The sequence below is a fragment of the Aythya fuligula genome, chromosome 1 (genome assembly GCF_009819795.1).
Source record: "Aythya fuligula isolate bAytFul2 chromosome 1, bAytFul2.pri, whole genome shotgun sequence".
In the NCBI taxonomy this organism is placed as follows: Eukaryota; Metazoa; Chordata; class Aves; order Anseriformes; family Anatidae; genus Aythya; species Aythya fuligula.
Genome location: NC_045559.1, coordinates 195763085 through 195790325, shown reverse-complemented (window position 1 = coordinate 195790325; position 27241 = coordinate 195763085). Strand labels below are relative to the sequence as shown.

At 45.3% G+C, this 27241-nt stretch overlaps 1 protein-coding gene across 1 annotated transcript; it reads left to right on the top strand.

The window, feature by feature from the left end:
* The first annotated feature begins 1410 nt into the window (after positions 1–1410).
* PANX1 (pannexin 1) lies at positions 1411–25953 on the top strand. The gene is made up of 5 exons (XM_032205696.1): positions 1411–1659; positions 11686–11825; positions 22656–22879; positions 23572–24242; positions 25656–25953. The coding sequence occupies exons 1-5, from the start codon at positions 1479–1481 to the stop codon at positions 25739–25741; spliced, it is 1302 nt and encodes a 433-aa protein (XP_032061587.1). The 5' UTR covers positions 1411–1478; the 3' UTR covers positions 25742–25953.
* The last annotated feature ends 1288 nt before the right edge of the window (positions 25954–27241 follow it).

Genomic DNA, 27241 nt, shown 5'->3' with positions numbered 1-27241 from the left:
AAGACATTTGAGAAATCCATGGTAAAAATTCCTTAAAGAAATGAAATCACTGGGATAAGAGGAAGGAGGCTAAATAACTGGTTAGAAGATGGGAATAAGGAACCACATTTCATGGTGGAAGTCACTCATGGGGTGCTGGAAGGACCCCTGCTATTCACTGCTTTCTGTAAGGGATGTGACAAAAGGCTTACTGAGTTTAGTGACAAATGTAAGTGTACCTAGCAAGAAAAAATGTTATTGAGTGTAAAAAACTACAAAAGAACCTTGTGCTGCTGAGTGATAACAACTGCACCGGTCGATAGCACTTGTGGAAAACACAGTCCTAGCCCTATATACATCATTATATGCACAGGCATCTGTGTATCAGCAATCATTAGGAATTAAGAGCAGAGGAAACACGAAAACACCCTGGTGCCACGATATAAATGTCTGGGGCACCTGCATCTTGAATATGGTGTGAGTCCGAGGAAAGGATGCCATAGCTGAAGGACAGCCCAGAAATCAGAAGAAAGGAAATCAGAGTTGCAGAACAGTTTCCATAAGAGGAATGATTTCCTTGGATCGGGGCTTGGAAAAATAGAAAGGACAATTGAAAGCAGATAGCACAGCGGTTTTATAAGGAGAGAGTGGAGAAGGGAACAGTTTGTGCCTTTGGGCTGGAGCAGCACGGGCTGGGGCAGAGCCAGGTGCAGAGCAGAGGAGGTGGCTCGTTAGGGGGCTGATGGCCCCCTCTGTAACTCCTGGGCTGAGGGGCTCAGAGCTTACTGAGGCTAAAATAAAATAAAAAATAAAAAAGGAAAAATATAAAGGAGGGGGCAAAGCTTGGGATTAGGAAGGTTAGGGGTTGTTAAAGATGACTTCTGCAAAAAACAATTTGAGATGTGGTGGTAGAGATGAAACACTTGGGCTGGGGGAAATGCTCACGGTGCTGGGTTGGCTGGGGGCTTGGGGCACCTCCAGGGGCAGGAGAGGCTGAGAGGTGTGTGTAGGGGGGGTATTAGCGAGCATAAATACCCGAGGGGGGCGAGGAAGGGGGAGGCTCCTCTCAGGGGTGAGGACGAGAAGATGAGAGGTGACAGGCACAGACTGGAAGAGCAAAAATCCCAAAATGGCCGGGGTCGGAAGGGACCTCTGGGGACCCCCCAGTCCAACCCCTGCCGAGCAGGACCCCCTGGAGCACGTTGTGCGGGATGGCAGCCAGGCGGGTTTGGGATATCTCCAGAGGAGGACACCCCACGACCTCTCCGGGCCAGTCTTGGAGGTGGCGATGCCCGGCTCGGCACGGCTCGGCCCGGGGCATGCAGCAGCCCGGCGGGGGCGGTGTCGTGCCCAGCCGAGCCGGGCCGGGCCGGGCCGGGCTGCGGGGGCGCTGCCGAGCCGAGCCGGGCGGAGCCGTGCCGGGAGGAGCTGAGCGGGGTAAAACCGCGTTGTAGCGAGCCGTGCCGTGTTGTAGCGAGCCGTGCCGAGCCGTGCCCACCATGGCCATCGCGCACATCGCCACCGAGTACGTCTTCTCGGACTTTTTGCTGAAGGAGCCGCCCGAGACGCGCTACAAGGGGCTGCGGCTGGAGCTGGCGCTGGACAAGATCGTCACCTGCATCGCCGTGGGGCTGCCGCTGCTCCTCATCTCCCTCGCCTTCGCCCAGGAGATCTCCATCGGTAACCGGCCCCTCCTAAGCCCCCCCCTCAGCTCCCTGTCTCGGCAGACAAAGGCTTCGGCGGGGCGGGGCTGGGGCTGGGCAGGGAAGGGTTAAAAAGGGGGATTTTAGGGGTTTGGCGCTTTGTGGGGTTCAGCTGCCACCCCTCGGGGGGTTTCCGCTCGGGGCTTGGGGCAGAAGGAGGGTTTGGGCTGTGTGGGGGGTGAGGAAGGGGAGAGAAGCATCCCTGGGAGCGCCGCCATGGAGCAAGCATCAGGCTGGCCTTCCTCTGCCCTCCTCCTCCTCCTCCTCCGTGGGGGCACCCTAGCCCCCTGGCACCTTCATCCCATGGGGGTGAATTCAGCAGGACCTCAAAGGCAGCCCATGTGCTGCACTGCCATGCCCCAGGGTTGGAAGGAGACCTCGCCACCTGCCCGGCACCTGGCAGGGAGAGGAGGCAGGGATCAGGCCCCTCAGACCGTTTGGCAGGACTGAAAACCCATTGTTTGGGTTTGAACCCTGAAAAAATTGGGGTGCGCAGTGGCAGGGTGATCTGCAAGAGCTCCCCAGAGGTTCCCCCCACTCTGCTGTGCTTCTGCAACTGCCCCGATCCTGCTCCTGTTGTGGGTCAGTGGATGAAGCTGTGCTGTTGGTGAGAAAGGCCATATTTCCCCAGGATTTTGCACCTCCCCATCCCCAAGGACTTGTGTTGCAGCCTGATAGCCAGCCCTCTTCCCAGTCTCAGAAATGACCGAGGAGATTTCCAAGCCCAAATGATGAAGGTTTGTAACTTGGGTGCTTGCTTATAAAACCCACTGCACGTGACAATTCCTTATCATTGAAGTGGCACTCTGTGAAAGCAGATTTCAAAGGTGAATAAGCAGTGCTGTCCATTTAGGGACAGAGGTGAACACACCTCTTCCACGCTTTCAGGAATACTTTGATTTACTGCATGCACCTACCTGCTGGTGTTCAGCACGGTACACCCGAGCTACTTGGTCTTTAGCTTTGAGTGAAGCCAGTGACAAGAGACTGGAAGCTGGCATGGGATTGTGAGGTAGTGGTGAATCTGGGGAAAAACATTATGCATAGTATTAATCAGATATCAGAGGGGTTACCAGATAACATGCCCCAGTCCATTCTGTTCACATCTAATTGCACACAGGTTTCAGTAGACGTGGTTTTGACCCAGAACCCTGCAACCTGCAATAACCAAGCAGAAGAGTCGAGGACAACCAGGCTGGGATTGCCAGGACCAGATCCATGTCCCATGGATGCTCTGGTCAATCAGAGACTGAAAGGATGCAGAAGTATTTCTGTAATTTAACCTTTTAATTTTAGATCAGCTGCTACGTGTGCTTTTCTTTGCCTTGAAACAATGAAAAAGAGGGCTGTCACATTAGGGGGCTGTGCAGGTGCACAAACTAGCTTGGATGTGGACCTGGCAGTTTTTCCTTCTGCTTCCCCTCTAAAAGCTCTGGATTCATCTGTCTGAAACAGTGGCTATGTAGCAAGGTCTCTCTAATGATCCCTGCAGAAGAATTTCTTTCGTTTTCATTTTTTAAGTAAAGCCCCAACATGTGATGGTTGAGTTGAGGTAAATCTTTCCTTTCTTCTGAATGAGTGACATTCTCCTCTTTGCTAACCAAACATTTGCTCCCCGGCACATGGTGTATATAACACCTTTCATTATTAAAATGATTCAGATCGAATCTGCAACTGCAGCAGATTCACAAAGCAAGAGTAAAGTGAGTGCTCCATCCTGCATACCAGGGATACGCCACGTGCTTTTTTTTCCCTTGTAATCTTGAGAACCAGTCAGGAGAAAACCTGTGGTTTAAAACCCAGCTCTTCTGTTTGAAGAAGAAATAAATCAATGGTGTGATGGCAGGCCTCTGGTGTCACTGAAGCTCCACCACGTGGTTTCCATATAGAAAGTGATAGTACGGCAGCCGTGCTGCCCCTAAACAGCAAGTGCCTGTGGCCTGCACAGCGCTTACAGCTCAGCAGGCAGGCTGCAGCTCACTGAGATGTTACCATTAAGGGTTTTTGGAGGGATGCAGAGTGTTTCGGGTCTTCTGTAGGCACTGCTGTTCAGCCAGCGATGAAATGGAAAGCAGGTGCCTGTCTCAAACACTTCCTGAAATAACCGTGCTTTGAAAAAGCTCAAGGCTGCTAAACCCAGCGAAAATGGTAGGGTGCGTTTTAGGTCTCAGGAAGAGCGACCCAAAATCAGAAGTGGTTGTGAAAGGAGCATGTGAGTCACTGTGTGGAAATATCCCTGCCTCTGGGTTCAAAAATCACACGCACTTTCCAGAAACAAGTGCTCAGATCCTATTTCTGTTGGGATAGTTGTGTTCTTCCCACCTAAAGCAGCACGGCAGCTCTAGCCGTCAACTTCCCCTTCCCTTCTGGTGCCTCGTTGCAGCACAGTGTCTGGTAACTGCAATTTTCATCCCACCTGTGGTTGCTGTTGATTGTGCAAAGCGATTAAGACATTTACAAAGGCCACAGGTGTCTCCCGAAGCTGTCAAGTACCTTTGGGTTTTGATAGAAGTTTCAGATAACGAATGATTCACAGATCCGAATTGCATATCGCGGAGGATTTCTGTGCTGGAGGCATGAAAAACACGGCCGCGGTGCTCAGGCGGGGAGCAGCGAGCCCTGCAGGATCTCCTCGGGGTTAGGAGGTACATGGTGTCAGATCTGCATGCCGGCATCTTTCTGGGGAGAAGGAGAACTGACGTGAGTTTATTCGTAGTTATATTTCAGAGAACCCTGATCAGCTGCTGGTCTGTGATGACTTTAAGCCGGTTCTGGTGTTGCTTCCTTGTGGCTGAGCTGGGCTCTGTCTGCTCTGCAAAGCTTTGGGCTCAGCACGTGGCAAAGGAGGCTGGAGATCTGCACCCACCATCTCTGTGTCTGTCTGATACCATTTTATACTGGGAACTTGGAGATAGCACTAGGATTGTGAGCATTTGAACAGTGCCATGCATGCTTATGTTACTTGCATTGCTGCCTTACGTTGTTTCCTTAGATTATTTGGCAGCTCTTCGGGCAGATACACAACAGGTTGGCAGGTACTGCAGTAACAGAAACCACAGAAATACAGATACATCATCCATCCCTCTGGGGAAAAAAAAAAAAAAAAAATTAAAAAGAAAAAAAAAAGATGGGGGCACCCTCAGCAATGTATGAGCCAGAGAATCAGTAAGTTTATTCATGCCATTTTTCTTTGATTATGTCTTTAATAACAGTAGCTTTGAGACATGGTTGAGACTCCAGTTTTTAAACTGGGTGTTGAGATCTGCTTCCTTACTGTAAACAAGTTAGCTGAAGACACAAATACTTCTTACGGAAGCACCACTTGTTATGGTCACAGTATATTCAGTTTTTGTTACACGGCGCTGAGATCCTGTGTCCCGGTGTGTAACTTTGCCTCTCTCTGCAAGGAGCAGGGGATTGCAGAGTGGAAGCAGAAATTTCCCCGGCCAGACATGGGTGGCTGAAATCTTTCAGTGCCTCATCTTACGGCTGGAGCAGCTTGGTCATTGTATGGAGAAGGGGAGAGAGAAGTCTTCAAACCCCTCTTTGCCACGGCCAGCACACCTACTGTGACTGTCGCTGTGTCTCAGGGTGCAGAGGGCTCTGAAGAGCCACAGGGAGGGAGGCAGCACATCAAGAGTATTTTCCCAGACAAGAAGTGAAACCCTAAGCAGGTTGGACAGAGAGGAAATCAAACAAGCTGCTAGTTTTGGCAGAGGCTTGTTTCTCCACCAAAGTCGTTCTGGGAAAAATGTTGATGGCTGGCGTGGGTCGCAGCTGAAGAAAAGCAGATGTGAGAGATGACCACTCAGCATCAAATATTCGCATCCTTGTCCATAGGAAGGGAATTGGGAATTGTGCATGGGTGCTTAAGCACAGCGGCTGCTGTCTCCAGACTGCCCCGTTTAACCCTGTGTGACAGCAGCGAGCAGGGTGTGTGGTTCAGCTGTGGCTCCACGCAGGAGCTACTGGCGGGGAAGGGAGATGAGGAAGGAAGGAGATGGCTGGGGGCAGGAGAAGATGGGCTCAGGGTGGACACCCGGTGTCCCTGCTGTATATTTGGTCTGGACATCGGTTGTGTGTGGCTGGTACATTGCTAGCATGACTTACTCCTCTCCTTTTAGCATCTGTGTTTATTCTATGATCTAACAAAAGCCCTTGGAAAGCTTCCCAGGATCCAGAAACCATCACGTGCTAAGTAGAGAGACCCAAGAAACTTGGATATAATCAGTGTGAAGGTCTGGGAAGCACTACTAGTTGTGGCAGGATGGTGGGTTGAGAAGTGCCTGGCCGTGGACTGACCCACAGGAGCAGCACAGATCTGTCAAGATGAAGATTTGCTGCACTGAACAAATCTTGCTGCCCCCCGCTGCTCTCAGGTGGGGAGCCCTGTGCTATGCTGTGTATGCCATGGGGTTAATCTCCCCACTGACCATTTGGGGCTTTCCAACTGGTGACATACCTCCTTTGCCCTGCTGAAATTCCACTTCATTTCTGGGAGAGGTTTTTGGTTTTGTTTTTTCCCAAATTTTTTATTTTAGCCCTCAGCTCCCCCAGATGGCTGTCTGTAGACTTCGGGGTGCCTCAGACAGCAGAAAATAGGGGGGATGAACAGCATTAGCAGGGAGTCTGTGTGCTGCATCTCAGCAGCTTCTGTGGGTTCTGCTGGGGCAGCATTGCACACCCTCAGCAATTAGCTCAGCATCCCTCTTCTTGCTTCCAGCTGGGCCCACATCTCTATAAAAATTGCGTTTCTCAAGCAGCTGTGAGAATCAAATGAATAGGAAGGGGGAGAAAAAGAGAGTAAATCATAACAAATATAGCAATAAGTAGCCTTAACTTTTGGATTAGGCTCCTTGCCTCTGCTGCTACCCCCTTGTTGACCCTTTCCTGCTGATGTGCATCTGCCTTCATGGTCACAAGTCGCCAGGACAGCTTTTGGGAAATAATCCTATCTTGTGACTTCCATGAGAGTTGGGTGTAATTAGGCCAAAGACTGTCACTATGGCAGCTGCTGCTGGCTGGGAGCTCAGAGAGTACTTCCAAGCGCTGTCGGAGCAGGCTGAGCTCTGCTCATCTTGCACTTTGTTGCTGAAACTGGGAGCGGTAATGAGGGGACTGAGTCAACCAGCATCTGTCCAGAGCAGCACTTCTCAGCCCCCTCCAAACTGTGAGCTCCAAAGCACCTTGTGTTAGTGGTGCCAGCCCAGAAGAGCAACCTTCAGCTCCCTGCTGCGGGCTCTGCTCTTGGTTTTGCCCCCTGGTTTCCCTTGAAGACCTCTTTGGGAACAGGCTGTGAGCCAGGGACTGGAAAGCACAGGTGCAGAGAAATAATTTAGGACATGCTGATGTTACCACAGATGTGGCAGATATTTACTGATTATGGTTTTTCCATGGCAGCTTATGCTGTGCTGCAATTTGGCATGTAAAGAGCCTTCAGTGAAAAGAAGATGAAGCCATCAGGGACAGGCCTGCCCAGAGAGCTGGAGCAAACCTCCAACATTGTCTTTGGGTGAATGTCTTCATCTGTTGGTGAAGAGAATTTTTTCTGCTTTACTTCTACAGAGCCAGCTTTTCATTTCCTACAGAAATGACAGAAAGCTGTTCTGGGGGACAGAATGTGCCCTCTGGCATTGCCAAAGGTTTTGGGTAACAGCAATGTAGGCAGGGGAGCCAAAGGTCCTTAGCCATTGTTCTGAGCTGTTGCTCCTTCTTCAGGTGAAGGGATTTTTTATATTTCTTTATATCTCACTGGTGGGAATTTCATGCACATTTTTTTCCCCATGATTAAAAAAAATTTGTCACAGTGAAGGCATTCCTGAGAAATACCTTGCTCTTTTCCCACTGCATGATTTTGAGACTTCTCTGAGGAATAGCTGGCAGCCCCAAGGAGAGGGACAGATCCCTGCTGGCTCCTCTGACCCACTCTACTTAAATATTGCATCACCTGGGCTTTATGTTCTGCTGTCAGAGTAAACCTTGGTGAACAAAACAGGGTTGTTGGCTTTTTTTTTTTTTTTTTTTTTTTTCCCTGTGCACCCATGTATCTCTATAATTCCTTCATAAACACAGACTACTCTCCTTCACCCAACCTGCCACTTTGGACCATAAGAAGCGTCTATAAACCTAATAAAACCATTCCTTCCTGTCTGCTCTTGATGCATGTGTGCACACCCACGCATACAGTTTCTTCTTTGGCATGCCCTGGAACATTTTATTTTAATTATTATTAATTACTTTTTTAAAACGTCAATGTAAAGAATGTGCACTGGGTGGTGCCTGGCATTCTGTACGCTGTGTACATGTTGCTTGATTTTGTTTGTGGGATTTTCTTTAGTGGCTGCTAAAGTAGCTAATTCTTCCAAGATACAAACAGATTTTTACATATCATAGCTGGTTCATTTTGCCTAGTGCAACACTATAGTAATTAATAGCCAGGTTTTCATCCAAGCCTATGCAAATCTTTTCACAGTGATTGCAGTGTAGTAGAAAGCGAGTAATTACTTACTGAAGGTTTAATCCTGTTAGCTACAAACCACCTGATCTCAGTTCAGGAAAATGGCTCAGCCTGTGATTAACATTGATTCCTGGAAGCACTTTCTGTCAGTTCAGTTTCTTAATTAGATGCCAAAGTAGGAAGGGAGGTGCTGAGCCACTGGGGAGGGAACCAGTCCTGCTGGCTGGGCATCCTCTCCTGGCGAGGGATGGGTGTGCGGCCTGGGGTGCTGCCCCTCTGTGGGTGTCACTTTGCCCACCAGTAAGACAGTCATATATGGACCTGGGACTCTCCTTCCAACCTGCAATTTTCCTTGGGAGGCTGGAAGTGTCTTTTTGTATGTAGGCTGCTGTTTTGGAAAGCACTTACGATGGCAGCAGAGTGGGAGCGGCAGATTTGACTTGAATCCTGCTCGTTTGGCATCAGTAGCAATATTTCCACCTCCAGTTGGGCCAAAGGAGACCAGGTGGGCTTGCTGAACCCTGAGGAATCCCAGCTGGGATGGAGACATCCTCTCTCAGCCACCTGATGACCGATGAGTCCCAAATGAGCCTGCAGGATATAGGCAAAGCTTGGAAAGATGTCACCAGCACAGGGCCTCCACCTGTGGCCTGTCCCACGCTGGATACGACCTGCAGAGCAACCAGCAGCAGGAGATACGGCTTCTCCTGCCTCAGGCATGCAGGAGACACCTGGGGATTGCTGCCAAAGCAGGCGTGAAGCCGCGGGGAGGCCGAGCAGGGTGGCAGCTCTCCCGGCTGCTCTGTGGCGGTGGTGACGCAGGCCTGCCCTCTGCAATTCCTGCTGCCAGCGCCAGCTCTAGCTGCAAAAGTGACGTTTTATCACACTCAGGTGCTCATCTGCTGCTGTCAGTGCCTTAATTTTCTGCAGCACTCGTGCCTGGTCACTCCTTGGAGCAGCCACTTTTTTTTTAATGCTCCTTTCTTGGCAAAAGTCTAAGTCAAATCCCCATAACTCCCTCCCCAGGGTTGAATCGGTACCAGGAAATGATTAAAAAAACCCTGTAATGATAACTTGGCCAAGGACTGTGTTGTGGCATCTGCTTAATGAACGCAGCCATGTATAATTCCTCGTCCTTCTTGCTGTGCATGGCATCTCCCTGTCAGTGTTACAGGCTTGGCTGCTGCTTTCCTATTACTTGTGGGAGCAAAGGGGCAGGAGCGGCTTCGTGTGACCAAGTCGGGAGGCTGTCCCTTTGATAGCCAGGGACTGTTTGCCTTCTATAAAGTGTGTTTGTGTGCACATGTGTGTGCACAGTGGTTCTGGTGAAAGGCATTTAACCCTTTGCCTAATTTCTCCTCCAGTTCAAACTACAGACTTTCACTTCCTCCAGAATGTCCAAACATAAGTTGTGTAGATTCATTGCTGTTACTCCTTTGGAGGGGAAAAGGAAAGGAAAAAACAAAAAAAGGTGGGAATTGTAACCATTTTCAGCTGCATTCAGTGGAAATTATGCAGAAAAATTCCCTCTCTGTTTAAGTCTTGGCATACCGCGGTTAGCGCAAGGTTGTAATTTATATTAACGATTATTTACAGCCAGGACTGCAGTAAGTTAATTAAAAACCAGGGCAATAACCAGAGTCCCCAGCTTCTGCTGATGTTTGTCTCTTCTCTGCCGGGCTCCCGACTGAAAGTTACAAAGGTTTCCAAAGTCCCTGATGAAATGCCAGAGATTTAAAGAGCCGGGCTCGCTGCTCTGCTGCAGCCCTGGGATTGCTGCAGCTGCCCTGGTGGGACCTTGTGCTTACACTTCTCTGGAGATGGAGGCTGGCTGCCTTGCTCATCACTGATTTAAAGACTCCATCACTTTCAGTGGTTTCCCACCCGTTCATGAGAACAAACACATTGTTGTTCTTTTTGCAGACAGGCAAACATGGCTAGGACAGAGCTTCTTGCTGAACCCTTTGTTCACCCTTTGCTTGCTGCTTCACCCAGGGCACAGCCAGCAGCACGAGGTTTGTGAAGGAGAGCAGAGCAAAAAGAATCCCCGTGCAACAGAGAACAGAGACACTCCAATTGCATCCTTTATTATTATTATTTTTGTCCTCTGCAGGGTATTTCTTGAGCTTCCATGGATAATAGGAATTTTCTGGAAAGCAGAAACTCCCAGAGCTGTGGGAGAGTGCAAGTGGTTGTGCCGCGCCAAGTTTGTTAAATCACGTGAGCTCTGGTCTGATAAACAGCAACTTGTTTTCCATAAGGGAGGCTTGTGACAGGTCAAACCATGTCATTATGATACTACAGCCTCAGAAATAATTGTAACAGTGATTCATAAAGCAAAGCTTTTATTTATAATGCTTGTTCACTACGCTGCATTGTAAAAAGGCTGTACAAGTTACAAGGCTAGTGCAGTCATCTCCTGTTACAAAAGCAGTTTTATTCTCTAAAAGCTAAAGCAGTAAAAAGACACAATGAATGACACAATCTTACACACAAAAAAATATTCCTATCAAACACACAGGATTGCCCTCTAGCACTAACTTTGATGAATATGCTAAGGAGCGAAGAAGGTTGTTCTTGGAAGAGGGCTGCTCGTGGAAGAGCTGCCTCCACTTTTTGTGTAATCAGTTGGTGAAACAGCTATCCTGTTTCAGCTTCTAGGAATGCTGGCTGGAAACTACTTTTTGCTTTCGCTGTCAAAGCTTCGGAAAGAAAAACAAACCCCCTCAGCCTGTTTTACCAGCTCTCATCTAAGCAGCCACTGATGCTCCACTTCAAGTAACCACTCTTCCACCTTGAGATATGTTGCAGGAAGACTTAACTGGTGCCTGTAGCTGGTTAGAGCACAATTTAACCCTAAGGCTGAGGCTGGCTAAACAGCTGCTCTTGCTGACAATTATTGCCTTGATCTTCAGTTTGAAGCTCTGGAGAAGCTGGAGAAGTGCTGGGAGTAAGTGGAGATGACTGTGGTGTGTCTAGTCATGGTCTTGGTCCTGCCAGGAATTACGGCCGGGAGTCCCTGTTTTCACAGGGGTAACCAGAACCCCTCAAAACTTGTTCATGGTCTCAGAGGCAGAACCAGTGGCCTGGGACACACCTACCCTTGTGTTATTTCAAGGGCTCCAGGGCTGGGGGAATGGTGTTTGAGGTCTTGTTTCAATAGATGTGTAAGCTGTGGGCTGAGCAGCTGAGAAATACAGCGGCAAGATGGTATATCGTGGTGGCCATTTCCTCGGGAAACCAGCCTTATCTGGTCACACTTTATGTCTGTTGGCTCCCCTTTGGCCAACCTGAGGCAAGTGGAGGGAAGAGGAGTCTTGGAGGTTACCATGCTCCTCCAAAAAATATGAAAACAGGCCTAAAAGATGTGTTCTTGGGTTCTGTGGGAACTGAGGGAGTCACAGAGCTGCTGTGTTTCCTTCCATCACTTAATGTCGTAGCGTTGCATACAACAAAACTACAAGTGTGAGCTGTTCTTTATAAGCTTGATGTCTTTTTTTTTTTTTAATCTTCTGAGTGTGTGATCACTTCTGCTTTGTTTTCCAGGTGCCCAGATAAGCTGCTTCGCACCCAGCTCCTTCTCCTGGCGCCAGGCTGCCTACGTGGACTCCTACTGCTGGGCAGCTGTGCAGCAAAAGCAGCCATCCCAGAGCAACCTGGAGAACATTCCCCTCTGGCTTCATAAAGTACGTACGGGGCTCCTCGTGGAAAAATTGGCTTCACGTAGAAGCCTGCCTTTGCCTTACGTTTCTCATTTCTGTTCTCTGGTATAATCCCTGGCTTTGACTCAACTGTTTTTAGAGACAATGTTTTCTTTCCCTTGCTTCCAAGGAGGATAGTGCTGGAGGAGGTGTTTTCTGCTTTTGAATAAAGAATCTGTTGTGCTAGAATAACAAATGTTACCGCTTATCTGGTTCCAGAGTAATGTTGATGTGCTGCCCTGGAGCTGGGTCCCAATTTGCCTTTAACAGGGCACTTTAACTTTAAAACCAGGACACAAGACACAGCAGCTGACTTAATGCTTGTATCAAAACCTTAATTTAGAAAAGCAGGATAGTAAAAACATTTCATATTTTTGTTGTGTTATACTTGGCCAGTTGGAGAGAGTTGGAGTCAGGGCAGATATGGATTTGGGGAGAGATGAAGTACATCAAGGGTACCAATACATTTAATCCCTGCCTTCAGTGTGCTCTTCTGAGCTTCCTTGGGTGGTTCCCATTGAGTTGCCTTTCAATACAGGTAAAGCAGCATCATACTGAAGGCACAGTAAGGGGCCTATTTTATGCCTAAAAAGTGCAGTAGGTACTGAGATACTTGAGCTGGCTCGAAGGGGCTAGCTGAGCTTTGGCAGGAGTTACAGACTGACTTAATGCCATGCCTGGAGCTCACTCCCTTGCTTGGGCAGTGCTGATGCTGAAGTCATAAATGCTGCTGGAGATGGGCAGGTGTGGGGCTTTGCTAAGTGCTGCCCTTTTATTACCTCAGGAGCAGCACTGCTGGAAGCTGTGCTGCTCCCTGATCCAAGCTACAGCTTTGTGCTCCAGCAAATAACCCCACTGGAGACAGGGAGCAGGGGAGGGCCTGGTGGTAGAAGGAGCTCAGGTCCAGGACCTGGAGCACCTGTATTTCTGCTGGCATATCTTGTACATCAGCTTTTATGATCTGGTCAGCTGGTTGGATTTCCTCGGACAGATTATTCAGGGCTGTCTCTGATTCGTTTGCTGACCCAGATCATTGACTGTAAGGGTTTACTACTGCCTTCTCCCATGAGCTCCACTCATAACCTTAACCCAGAGGTCTTTCATTTCATGCATATTAAAGCCAGCATTGTTGGTTTCTGGCCTGAACTCATCATGGCTCAGTTAGTACGTCACATCACTTAAGCAGAGGCCAGCTGAAGCTGCTGAGACATCTCACACCATGGTCAGCTTGAGCAGGTGGAACCTCCACCTGCAAGCTGGATGCGTTGCTCCCTCCTGCTGAGGAAACACGTTCTTGTGTTACCTGATTTCTATCCATTCATGTGTCATATCATGACACAGCTGATAGCTGGCAAGTGCAACTGTAATTCTCTTCGTTTACCAGCCATGGGTAATAAGCTTTAGTGTCATACTTTTATGACACAGCCCACGTTAATTTGCTGACTAGTGCTGTCTCAGGAATTGATGCAAGGCCCATCCTCTGTGGTAGCTTGATGGTATGTGATGTTTCCTTGCAAAACCCTGCAGACTGGCTGCGAGCAGTGTGTCTGAACAGCTGAGTCAGAGGTTGTAACTGAGCCAGGGTACCTAGTCCTAACCTCCTAAATCCATGCTTGGCCACCAGCCCTTCCACTGAGCCAGGCACTGGAAGCTGCACATGCTGTTTGGAGGCCAGTGGAATGGAATGGAATAGAATGGAATGGAATAGTTCAGGTGGAAGGGACCTGTAAATGTCATCTAGTCCAACCGCCTGACCACTTCAGGGCTAACCAAACATTAAAGCATGTTATTGAGGTCATTATCCGAATGCCTCTAGAGCACTGACGGGCACAGGGGACCAACCACCTCACTGGGAAGCCTGTCCCAGCATCTGACCACCCTCATGGTACAGAAAATTTCCCTCATGCCCAGGCTGACATTCCCTTTTGTTCCTGAGGAGCTTCCCTCCTCAGGTAGTCTCAGGTCACAGTGAGGCCTCCTCTCCAGATGGAGCACCCCAAGGCTCCTCAGGACACAGTATTAGTTAATATCCATCCACTTGTTGCTCATCAATAAGTTTCTGGGCAAGGAGCAGTGTTCAGGCATTAACACAGACCTTTGATTCCTGCCATGGCATCTGGAGGCATTTGGTTGTTGATTTTGGTGAATCCAGGGCCTGCAGCCACTGGCTGTACCCACTGGTTGGTGTACAGTGTGGGTTTCTGCAGGAGCATGGGGCCATCTCCCTGTGTATGCTCTGTACTGAAAGGCAGGTAAAAACTCATTGGTCTGCAGATTTGAGCTAGATTTTGGCCAAGTTGTTTTTAAAATGTGCAGAGCAGAGCCTCTGTGGGAGCAAGGTGATGTTACCGAGGAAAGGGAGCCTGTCTGAGCTCAGAGGAGAGCAACGTCACTCCACAGTGCAAGGGCAGGGATGCTCATGCAGGGACAGCAGGGATCATTGGCCCAATTTTTCTTAAAACAACACTTGAGGCTTTTTTCCTGCATTCTGGGCAGCAGTACATTTATTTGCAAGGCACCTCAGGTTCTTTAAAATACCAACTCACTTAGCATCTTGCTCTTTTGGCTTGCTGGAAGACTCTGTAAGAGATACTTAAGGAGGTGCTACATTATGATTTTGGGGGCTTGAGCTTGTATGCCCCAGCTCCTGATTGAAATGAATGGATTTTGTTATGGCATGCTCTCTGTGCTCGGTCAGAAGTGCTGTCAAGGGTTTGGTGGTGTAGGATGGAAGTAGGACCGTGGTGCTTTTTGTCTCTTGGTGAAGAAGCCAACTTGCAGCAACTTGTCCTGCTTTTGTTCTAGGTGTCTGGTTGCACTGAAGGATTATCAAAAGCAGGTTGTATTGGATCAAAAATGAAACCCTCTCACTTCCCTCCTATTTTGTAGAGATATTTGTTCTGGGATTCTTTTTTTTTTTCCATCAGTAAATGCACGTTTCCATTTCGGGCAGTCCCCAAAGATCAGGCACATTTACTTGGTGCCAGTTCTGCCCCAGGAGATCTCTCCTAGGGCTGGAATTTATTGGTTGGAAAGCTTGTTTTGGAGTGGAGAGGAGGAGCGTGCTGCAGCTTCCTGGACTCCCAGACTCGCTGCTGGTTTGCACATCCCCTACAGGTGCTCAGGGCCTTCCTGGACCCTGCTGCTCCTTGGAGAACAAGACTTCTGAACTTCCCAGTGATCTGAATAACTCTTTGCACTGAATAGATAATGTGCTGAAATGCACAGCTCAAGAAACAATCTGATATGTGGATATGTGGAAGTGAGACAGTGGGGTGTGCCCTGCCTGTAATCTAGGCTTAACACTAAGATTTCCTCTGCATCAGCAAGAAAGCTGACAAAATGCCTATGTTTGAGTCCTCTGGCAAGACACATCTTCAGGGCTGTCACTGATGGAACTGGGCTTGGTCAGGCTTTGCTCTTCTGCTGTCTCTAGTTTCTTTTTGAGTTTTCCCTTCAGGCTTAACTCCCTTAAGAGGTTTTCTGTATCTATCTAAGTATCAGAACAGACATAGTGTTTTCTAAAAATGATGTTAAAGAGAGACTGGTGGAGGAGCCATGTATTGCTTCCTCTGCAGATAGTTTGTTTCTTGTCTCTGAAGATGAGCACTCCACCTGATGGTCTATTCTGAAAAAACTTAGCTTGATTTTGAGCTGGAATAGAAATTTTGAAATAGAATTTCATAATTCTATTTCATAATTCTATTTCATAATTGAAATTTGGAATAGAATTTTGGCCATAGTAAGTAGCTGATCTAGTGGAGGAGAAGACTGTACTGTGAAGCCTTTTTAATCCAAAGTGCCCAAAGAAATGCATAGAAACACACACAGGAGAACAGTGAACATCTAATTAGCTCTTGATAGCCAAACATGATGGCAACCAAGCAAGCTGGGGGGCAGCTGGACATTGAGTGATGACCTCTGCCTAGCCCCTAAACCTAGATGTGGTTGCCTATGATCTTGTAATTTATTTATTTATTTTTTTTTTTGAATTGCTCTATTTTCTAGTCTGCTGTCAATTGGAGAGAATCAAGGAGGAAGATGGAAATTAGTAAAGCTGAGGTAAAGGGAGTAGGTTCTTCAGAAGAAAAGGATTAGTACTAGTGTGAAATGAAGGCAAAATGTTCATCTGCCTGCTGCTATGTGCATGACTGAGAGCAGAAAGGAGAGGTCTTCGCATGTGGCACAGGGGGGAAATGGCAGTCGTCTGGTTCAGATCTCTGCAAAAGGGCAGACAATTGCAGTGGGAGGCATTTTGTTCAAATTTTTGTCCAAAAAATCTTAAAGCATTTTGTACAAAAATTGTGTCTGAAGTCATTGTATGTGTGAACTGAAACTTACCTTTTTCAAAATACCTTTTTTGTAATGGAACTGAGATTTACTGTGGATCTGTGGATTGCTTTCTGAGTTATTTTCTGTAATTATACAAAAAAAAAAAAAAAAGGTGTTTTTCAGTCTGTTGGTATGATTATAGTCACAGTTGTTACCAGGTTCTCGTTACTCAGTGTTTATGCAACTTCTCAATCAGCCAAGGACTCCTCATGTTTCACCTATAAAGCCCCACCCAGAGGGATTAAAGGCTGCCGGTGCAAGGAAACCTGAATGCAGATGTATTTCTAAACCATTATTCGTGTGTGTGGTATTATCAGTACTTTAGTTACATTAGTCTTACTAATTGAAGCTGGAAAAGTACAGTTCTTAATCTGTATCATAGCAGAAAGCAGGTAACAGGAGGAATAAAAAAAGTGTATTCAAGGTTTGAGATTCGCTTTCAGACCTGAGGTAGGATAACCTCTCAACCACGTGGCAACCTTTAGAATTATGACTCATTCACAGCTCTTGTTCTGCCCTGAAAGCCAGTGAAACATCTCCCATTGACTCAAAAAGGAACAGGATTGTTCGGAGGGAGCTTAATAATTTTGCTTCTGGAAATGCTTGTTGCCGTCAGCCAGTTTGGGTCATGTTCCTTTGCTCTGGCTCTGCCTGTTGGCACAGAGGAATTAGGAACTGAAGAAGCTGGCACCTCATCATGATTTTATTATTTTATGAGAATTATTCTCGTCTGAAGTTCGTAAAAGCACGTCAGTGCTTCTTTTAGTATTACTGTATGCCAAGGAATTTTCTCAGGACTGTGCTCTACACTAGTGCAATTTAACAGCTGTACATTATTGTATTTAAATGTAGTGTTTTACCACTATTAAGTATGGTAGAAATCTGAATACTTTCAGTCATTTTAATAGTGTTAGAATAAATAAGGACTGAAGATGCAGTGGAATTACAAAGCGGTTGTTTTCTTAATGCCACTAAAGTGGTCCTCACCTGCTGCCAGCTGTCTTTATCCAGATCTCAGCAGGCTTTCTGTAGGTCAGGTCCTATCGAATACCTTCTGGGCCACTCCACCATTAACAGCTATATGTTCTTTTAATGACAAAACCATATTTGATCATAAGAAATAGTTATTAAAAAGCCCTTTCAACTTATTTTGTGTGTTTCCTGGATCTTAGTGGAGTTGAAGCTAGGGATGTTATATAATAGACTATTTCAGGTTTTAGTCTGATTTTCCTTAATTTTCAGGAGTGTGGTGCTAATGTATCTTTAAAAGGCAATTCCTTGGTAGCAAAGTCTTCTCTGCATGTGCAAATAGATTACTCAAACACTTCCTCTTCAGCCATAAATGTATTTTGATTGCAGAACTACCTGATTTCTAAACAATTAAAATGACTGTAATGGATGTCTTCAAGAAGGCAGATCAACCTCTAGAAACTCAGAAGAATGTTTTTTAGGGCAAGAGAACAGAGGCCTTAGAGATAGCCTGGGGTCTCCTGCTTTCCAGCTTCTTTGCAGCCTGGAGATGATTCTGTTTTCTCTCCTGTAAATAGCTGTGATTGTGTGTGTTAGATGTCAGGCTCTCCCCACAGCCCTTGGCAGTTTATCTATACTGCACTTGGCTAATTACTGCTATTTAGAGCTGTGACCAGTAGCATGTTGCTGTGTGTTAGCCTCCAGTGATTCAGATGGATACCTTTTGTGGAGGCATAAATTTGGCAGCTTATTTCCCTGGCCTTCCAATAAAAGGTGATGGAAGTCATGCCGTGAGAATATTTGGGATTCATTTTAATATTTGTAAAGCTAACACATATATTTGTAAATATGTGCATTTATCACTCTATGGTTCGTGTCATTCTGAATACTTATCTGAACACAGTTGTTCACAGATCCTAGTAAGACAGCTGTTTTGGAAAATATGCTTTCAGTTTGTGCAGATAATTTTCATGAGAGGAGTCAATGCAGGCACTTGAATAAATGGTCACGGCTTCAAGAGAGTTCAGTGGGTTAAGTAGGAGATTTCTAGAGTTTCTGCTCCATGCTTAAGGGTTATTTTTCCTTTGCATTCATAGTAGATGGTACTGATTTAAAACTGCTCTACCTGCTTATGGTCAGTGATGTAAGAAAACAGTGCATGTCTATGAAATGTAAGCATTTTGATGTGCATAGGTAATTTGCTTTAAAGATAACCTTCATGGCTGCTTTTGTGAGTGCACAACACACGACTGAAAACCCTGTGCTCTGCTGAGATGGGTCCACATTCTAACACTCCTGTACATCCTGCTCAGACATGGGGTGCTCATGGCTTTCAGGAGGATCTGAGTGCCAAACTTGTTGGGCCTTTGCCTGTCCTTTTATTTTTTCCTTGCAGTTGGCTGGAAATGAAAGTTCAGGGCATCCAGGTTGAAGCGCAGTGTTACAGCCCTTAATGTAGTCTCACTGATGAAGTCCAGAAAAGAGCATCTTGTACCACAGGATATTTTATCTATTCTAATGTATCTTTTCTAATCTACTTTTAGAGGACCTGTCGTCAGTTATGCAATGTCAAATGCTGCATTAAACCAAACGTTGTGAACTTGCCATTGGAAAGGCACTTCATAGATAGCAAAAGAAAAACTGAGTTCTACTCTTAGGGCAGTAACTTTCCCTGCCATATATTTGACTGTATAGCTCTTGAAGTGAGTGATACTTCCTGTTTCATCTAAATACTACAAACTCTCCAAGACTGGAGAGTTCCTCCTTGTGTATCCAGTGCCTTAGAAGTAATTACATAAAACATGAAAAAATGAGAAGCATATTGCACATGCTTATCCATGTGCGAGTGCCACAGAATCCATTTTGTAAAATGAGAAGTCGTTGTGCATGACTGTAAAATGTGGTCAGATGAGCTGCATAATTCAAGTCTGTTGTTCTAAAACCTAGGACTCATGCCAGATGACTTTGCATTTTCACTTCTGCCTGCTAGTTCAGGACCCAAAATTTTAATGATTCAGAACAATTGGCTGCTTATCTAAGCCTGCTGTTAACAAATAGAGCACACGTCATTCCTTTTTTAAAAAAGACAGATTCTGAGAAGGATGGAGTCTAGCATCAAGTGCTGTGGAAGGGCTGACAAACACAGGCTTTGTTTCTGAACCAAAAGAGCCGGACTAATAATGGTCGTGCTGCAGCTCTGGCTTGGAGACCATGCAGAGAAGAGCTGCATAGTGTCTTCTCATGCTTCCATAAGCTGTGGCTTTGGGGGGCTATAAGAATCTCAGGAGGGGAAGTTCATGGCAAACGTGCCTTTGCCCCAGTTATCTGATGTTTCTGGGTGAAGAGGCAGTGGTAAAGGAGCCAGGGAGACGAGGAGGTGCAGGGGAAGAAGGCTGGAGCGAGGCAGAGGTGATGGGTGGGACTGGAGGGAGCAGAGCAGCTGATGCCACTGCCACACAAGTGCAGAACCTGCCACCAGAGTCTCTTTCTAGATATGAAGGAAGACATGAGGACTGAGACAGTGGAGCTTTCGGGATGTGACTTCAGCATATCAACCATCTTGCCTCTTGCCGTGCCTCTTGTAGGCCTCTGGGTAAAGAGATCTGAAGGAGTAATCAGATACGGCTCATGTTTTTCCAGTTCTGGGGATCAGAAAGGGAATTCATAAGTCCTCTGATACCTGTAATGAATGTGAATGAATGGTGCAGCCAAATGGTATCAACCAATGTAAGATGCATATGTGGCTCCTTACTAAATTAGGTATGCTGTTTCTTTCCCCGTCTGGCACCAGTGGAAGGGTGTTAAGAGGTGTATGACAGAGAAGTAAGTGAAGTCAAGCAGTCTTTGCAGCAATCTTCTACAAGCTGACATTTGTTGAGGCCTATGGAAAAGGTGCTGCAGCAGTCCGGGCTGAGGAGTGTAGATAGGTTTATGTGTGTTCATAGATAGGGGATGTTACTTCTAGATTATACAGAATTCAGAGGATTGAAAGAACCTGGCTATGAGACCCTAAAGGTATGGGCAGCCTCAGGCATTGGGACTGTGACCTGAGGGACCTGATGCCATTGTCTACGGTGATGAATAGGGTGGGTTCCTGAGCTGTTGGTTTTGAGTTGGTTGCACGTCTACAAAAACACACTGGGAGTGTCAGAGTATTACACCTGAATTGTAAATGATAGACCAGGAGAAAAGCAGGTGATCTGAAATTACCTGTTGTGTACAAAGAGGGAAAATGGAAGGCAGTGAGGGCAGAGCTCTGTGCAGTGTAGGTGGGGGAAGGCTCACGTCAAGGGTGCAGCAAGTAGAACTGAGGGCTGCCACTAAGGACATGACTTCAAGAGAAGGAGCTTGCTTGGTTTGCTCAGAATCATTTAGCAGCTCAAAAAAAATTAGCAGCACCCAACATCAGGGCTGTCCTGGCTGCTGGTGCATGTAGTGGCTCTGGAGGGAGGAAATTCCTGATGGTGACTATAGACAGCTCTTTCTGTGAGCGTGGTTTAGTGGTGCAGAAGATGGTAGTATGGACTTGGAGGGGGTACTGGGTAAATTACCAGTTTCCAGCTGTGTCAGGAGATCAGGAGGAATCCACTAGATCCACCAGACCTGGGAGATCAGTCCCCTGCAGTGGACCAGGGACAGACCACAGCCAGAATACAGCAGCATGGGGTTGGCGTTCGTTCCTTGCTGGTAAAGAAGAGCTACCTCTAGTGGGATGGAGAGTATAATTACAGTCAGCTCTGCTTCATTAACCTAACTAGGTTCTTGGAACGAGCCTGCTACAGGGTTAGCCCATTATTATATCATTCTCTCTCAGGTTAAATGTGAACCACTTTTTTTAAGCTTTCTTGAGGGCTTACCTAGAGACAGAAGTAGCAATTCTGGCCAAGGGTCAAGTACATTGCTACCAAGCAGAAAGAGTTAAATTATGAATTTTTAAGGGTTGCAAGGGAAACCTAACCTTTAAATGCAGCATTCTCTGTTTCCTGTGGTTATTTAATCCTTTTCATGGCTTTGTCTTACTGCGTGTAACAAATTTCCGATGTGACTGCTATGCAGAGAACATGCACATCCTGAAAGGCAGTTCATATTACAGCCTCCAGTTGCGAAATGCAGTTCCTTTAAGAAGTTAGTTTTATATGGGTGCTAATACATCATGTAGGTTCCTAGTATTAATAATTATGTAGGATTTTGTTTTAATAGTGAATGATATCAGAAGCAGCTTTCCTGGATAATGTGCTCAGTAACATCAGATTATTTATTTTGTGCATACAAAACTTCAGTCTCTCCTGCAAACACAAGATAATGTTAGGTCCAGGTTCTCATCCTGTTAAATATCTGCAGATCCACTGATGTAAGTGGAGCAGTCCCACTTGGTGATTAATGATCTCAACCCAGGTTTCTTCTAAAATTCTCCATTTACTTTTTCAATGAATATGCATGTGTGCAGCTATAACATTTAAGATAACTTAAATCTGATTCAAATTTGTTCATCACAAATAAATTAAAAGTCCTTAGGAACTGATGCTGGATTTGAGTTAAGTGCAACTATCAAAACTTGGATGTAACGAATTAAAGGCTAGTCAAATTGCACAGTACATTATATTAACTAATGATTTGTCTAACTAGATCTTACATCATGTAAGTGTAATGTTATGTATGAATATACACCTTGAATATAATGTCACAGTAGATGGAAAATACCTTCTTTCCAGCAACTGCAGAGAGTTGGAGATTTAATCTCATGGAAGAACTCCTACCTCATGATGAATAGGAGAAAGAAAGACTTCAAGCTGTTGTGTTTTAAAGCTGCATCAGCCCCTTCCCTAACCAACAGGGACCATGTGAGGGCTGACTTCTCTGCTCTGTGTCAGCATCAGACCATTCTGATGCCATGTCTTGGTTTCCATTTAGGAGCTGACTACAAATATTTAAATACCCTTAGAACCATAGTTATATCCTTTATAGTCTACATGCCATGCACTCTGAACAGCCATCTGTGCTTGTGGGCAGGTACAGCACTATTAAAAGTCTGTTCATTAACCTCCTGGTTACTAATGGGCAACAGGAGAGATTTCCACCAGCTTTTGGAGTATTTTACTTGCTGTGAACAGTGGTGACACATCTACATGACACTGCCCTCTCCTTCCAGGAAGCCTTTCTGATAGCTCCTTTGGTTGGTTTTGCTATTTGTGGTTCCCTAGATTAATGCCTCAGATTCATTTGAGACAGTGCAGCTCTCAATACTCAGTGAAAACGCAATCAGGACTGTGGTAACTTAATTCAGTTTGTTGGCTTTTGGTTCTTTTTTCAAAGCTAAGTGGTAGCAAGGTTACTGGAGCTGTCTGAAAAGAGATTTGGCTTCCCTGCATGTCCCTGATAACTGCAAAAATATGTTTTAGTAAAAGAATTTACATAAAGTTATAGGGAATTTAGCAGGCTTATAGAAAAAGGTGGTGGCAGACTGACTTATTTTATATACAAGTGGAGCCTAATGTGAACTTTTTCTTCCTTCAGTTCTTCCCATACATCCTTCTGCTAGTTGCTATCCTGCTGTATCTACCATGTTTGTTCTGGCGCTTCACTGCAGCACCTCACCTTTCTTCAGACCTGAAATTTATTATGGAAGAACTTGACAAAGCCTATAATAGGGCAATCAAAGCTGCTAACAGCGTCCGTAGCGGAGACGCCAGAGACCCCACTGACTTAATTCCAACTGCTAATGAAAACCTGACACAGAGGTAAGATACTGGGGCTTGGCTTTCTTTGCTCTTTTCCTTAAGCTCTGAACTGATGTGACACGTGAATTAACAAAGACATTTATAACAAAGGTTTGAATGGTGACCTCACACATTTTTAAATTTGTTTAAAAAAAAAAAAAAAAAGACATCAGAAATCATTATTATGGGCACTTGGAGCTGGAACTTACAGGTTTCTTTTGTGAAAGAAAATATTTGATTAGATCTTCAGGTTACTAATTACCTGAGGCGTCCCGGTTTCTTTGTTTGCTGTACTTGTTACTTAGTTTTACCCACTGAGCATAAGAAAACAAGAGGGACTGCAGCCCTCACTTTCAGTGTTCTTGGCAGTTGCTCGCACCCTGCAAGGCAGAGCCTGTTTCTTGTCTTCTCCTGCCCTTTTATGTCTGGGTCTGCAGAGCTTCTGGTTAAAACAAACAAAAAAACTCCACAAACAAATAAACCACCATCAACATCAAACCGAACACCTTACCCCTGAAAAAAACACCAACAACCAAACAACAAAGGCATAAAAGCTTTTTTTTTTTTTTTTTTCTGTTAAGTATAATAGAACTACCATTGATTTACCCCAGTAAGAGAGAACTTAGTCTTGTGTCTGTTTTAGAGTATTAGGCTTATCTGAAACTTAAGATGGTAGCATCTGATCTATGTGATTTTTTTTTTCTCTCTTCCAGTTTGTGGGAAATTTCTGAAAGCCACTTTAAATACCCAATTGTGGAGCAGTACCTGAGGACAAAGAAGAATTCCAAATGCTTAATAATCAAATACATTTTCTGCCGTTTACTCACTCTAGTCATTATTTTCCTCGCGTGCCTCTATCTGGGCTACTACATTAGCCTCTCCTCTCTGAGCGATGAGTTCCTCTGCACCATCAAAACAGGGATCTTAAAGAACGACACAACTGTTCCAGAAGTGGTTCAGTGCAAGCTTATTGCTGTCGGTGTCTTCAAGGTCCTCAGCTATATTAACCTGATAGTCTATCTCCTGGTGATGCCACTGGTGGTGTACGCAATGTTTGTTCCCTTCCGCTGGAATTCGGGCGTTCTCAAAGTGTATGAAATCCTGCCAACTTTTGATGTGCTGAAACTGAAGTCAAAGTGTTTAGATGACTTAAGCCTTTACCTCCTCTTCCTTGAGGAAAACGTGAGTGAACTTAAATCGTATAAATGCCTCAAAGTGCTAGAGAACATTGCAGTTTCTGAGAAGTTTGATGTCATGCAACTTTTGATAAACCTTGGTACAATTAAGACAGATACTGTAGATGGGAAGCCAGGGACAGCTGTGCCAGAGAAACCTGAAGAAACACCTGTAGAAGAGCTGGAAAAAGATGCAACAGAGCTACAAGGTAAGGTGGCCTGCACTTTAAAACAAAACAAAAAACACAAACAAACAAAAAACAAGAAAACAAAACCAAAATAAAAATCAATATCCAAATCTGGTGGTATAAGGAATCCATTAATAATTAAAAAGGTAATAATTAATCGGGTTGCATCTAGATGTGTATTCCTACCAAAAATGTTTTGATGTATTCTACAAGGAAATTGACCTGCTTAGACCTTGCTATCTTGTCTGCATGTAACTGCTGTAATTTTATTTACATGCCTGCGTCATGAACTTGGGATAGCAAAAATTTAGATTAATATAAAAATCAGTCCGATATTCTGAAACGCCGCTGGTGGAGGAAGAGAAAATGATGAAAAAGGGGAAGTGGAACTGGGGCCAGCAAATGTGCTCTTGTTCCTTCTTAAGCAGAGAGAAAGGAGGATAGTCTGCAAAGTGATTTTTGCCAAAATGGTCTGAGTCAGGATCTGGATTAGTGTACCTGTTCTCTGAATGGTCCCATCAGTTTCCAGACATGACTGGCTCTGAGCAATGCCTGTTATAGGAGACTTGGGGTTAGATTCTGTCTGAAAAATATGGCATATCTTAAATGTGACTCCAACTCTTTTGTCAAGTGCCAAACTACAGAAGAGAAGCTAAATATCCAGACAGAGGCAAAAAGGGATGGGAAATCTTTCTTCCCATTTGAACGTGGCCCCTGTCACAGATGTCCCTGCAGAAGCCACAGGACACCAGCACCCACATCCTCTCAATGATGGAGCTCAGACCCCAGGGGCTGCCTCTTCACAAAGTCCTTCACTTGTAGAAGTGGAGATGCTTTAAAACATTTAGTAGGTGCCCTCAATGCTGAGGGCAAGTTAAAGAGCAGGAAGATGTGAAATCTTCCTCTTCAATTAACCATGCCCAGTGCTTAATAGGGAAAAAAAAAAAAAAAGCATCAAAGCATCATTCAGAAGGTAACTGTTGTTCTGTGCTTTGGTCAAGCACTTCTGGTAGGCTGAGGCTTGGAGGAGAAGTGAATTTATAAAGCAGGGGAAGTAAGAATGAACATTGAGAATGGTTTTATACTGTAGAAGAGACACTTCTGGCTGCCAGCTCTAGAAGAGCAGTTTGGAGTACTCCTGACAGACAATAAGCTTCCTTTTAAATGTGTCCTTTTTGAAAATACAGGTGGGTCAGTTCTGCTACGAGGATTAGGAGCCCTAGGTGGAGGTGTCTGCTCAACAAGCTGCAAAAGCTAATGGAGAATCTGACTCATTTTTTACCTGAAAGCAGAACTTCTGAGACTGTTTTCATTTCACAAAAACACTTCAAAGGTTTTGGGCTCGCTTATCTTTAGAGCAGAACAAACTCATGCTTGAATCTCTGTTAAAATGTTTTTTGGCTTTTCGCTTTTAAAGGTTTACTTTCTGCTTAGTTTTGACAGACCATGAAGCAAGTGGTCACATGAGCCCGAGAGAAGATAAAAAACTTCGCCAAAGACTTATTGATTCTTCATGCTGATGCCTTCCAGCAGGAGTTTCGTGCTGCAAAAGGGCTTCTCCTCTGCCTTCGCCACGCTGAACACAAGGTGCTGCTCTTCGAGTGCAATTGTCCCAGGAGCCTGGCAACTTCCTGAGGACAAAATGGTTTACAGACTATTTGTTGAACAGCAGGCATCAATCATATACCTGAAAAAACATGCTGTAGACTTTCATTATTTAAAAAAAAAAAAAGAGAAAAAAAATAAGAAACAAGAAGAACAAAAGAAATGCTGTTATGAGTAACAAGTGAAATGCATTGAATGCTGGTGAAGCTGGCATCAAGAAAGAGCACTATTCTGTACAGGGGTGGGAAACATACCCCCGTAAATATCAAAAAGGGTTGGACACATTACAATCTGATGTGTTGCTCTGCTGGGCATGGACATCATGGTTTTGGGGTGAAAGGGAGGCATTTGCGCGGCTTTCTGTCCTATGAAAGGTTGTTGGTTTTTTTTATGTGTGTGGTTTGTTTTTCTGGGTCTGGCTAATCCGTGTACCAGGTGTGGCTGGGCACTGGTAATGGCTGTGTCTTCAAAGGAAGCATAGGGGTTGCTCCCTTCAGTCCAAGATGTCTCGACGAGTCATCTCAAGAGTGAAGTGTGGGATTATTCACTTGGCACTGAGGGAAAAAGAAACTACAAACAGTATTATTATAAGGGGGTACAGTAGATTTTAGGGATTTTGATTTTTCTAAGTATTCATAAAATAAAAATGTCAACATTTTTTATACAAAATGATATGTAAGCTAAATGTTAGGCTAATTTCTATTTGGCAGTTGTTTTGGTCTTAACGACTAATGTATCCTTCTTGTAGCTTGGACTGAAGATCAGAGAAGTTGGTTCCATTTTTGTAATTGTCTTTAGAAGTTCTTTTTTATGTTTGTACATTTGGAATGTGTTTCATTGTGTTTGTAGCATCAGATGCGATATTAGTCATGCTGTTTTCCGAAACCAACTCGAGAGGACAGTCTTATTTGTGCTAGTGTAGCATCCGAGTGCCTCAGCAGAGCTAAGCACCCAGTAGCCAACGTGACATGGATATGGACATGAAAAAATGTTCTCCCCACACACCATGTGACTGAATTTTAATTGAAGATATGATGCTGAAGTCGGTTGGGACAGACATAGGAAGGGGGAGTGTTTGTAAAGTGGAAAATTGTCCCCATTTCTTATTGTAGCATTTGTCCCATCCCGTCCAGGACCTCTACCTTCTGTTAACATTAAAGTGACCTCTGTCTTGAATTTTAGATACCAGGTTAGGTGGGTGGGAGTTTAATTGCCACAGTGACTGTGTCTATCTTCCATAAATGTTATATGTTCCCTTGCTTTTCTGTATCATCTGTGATATTGTAACTGAAATGTCTTGTCTGTCACCTCTTCCAGGTTATATTTGTAGACTAAGTGGTACCTCTGTTGTAGCTAGGTGAGCCTTCTGGTTTCCAGTTCATCTGTGTCATCCGCTGGCTTGTTCCTGCCTGTTC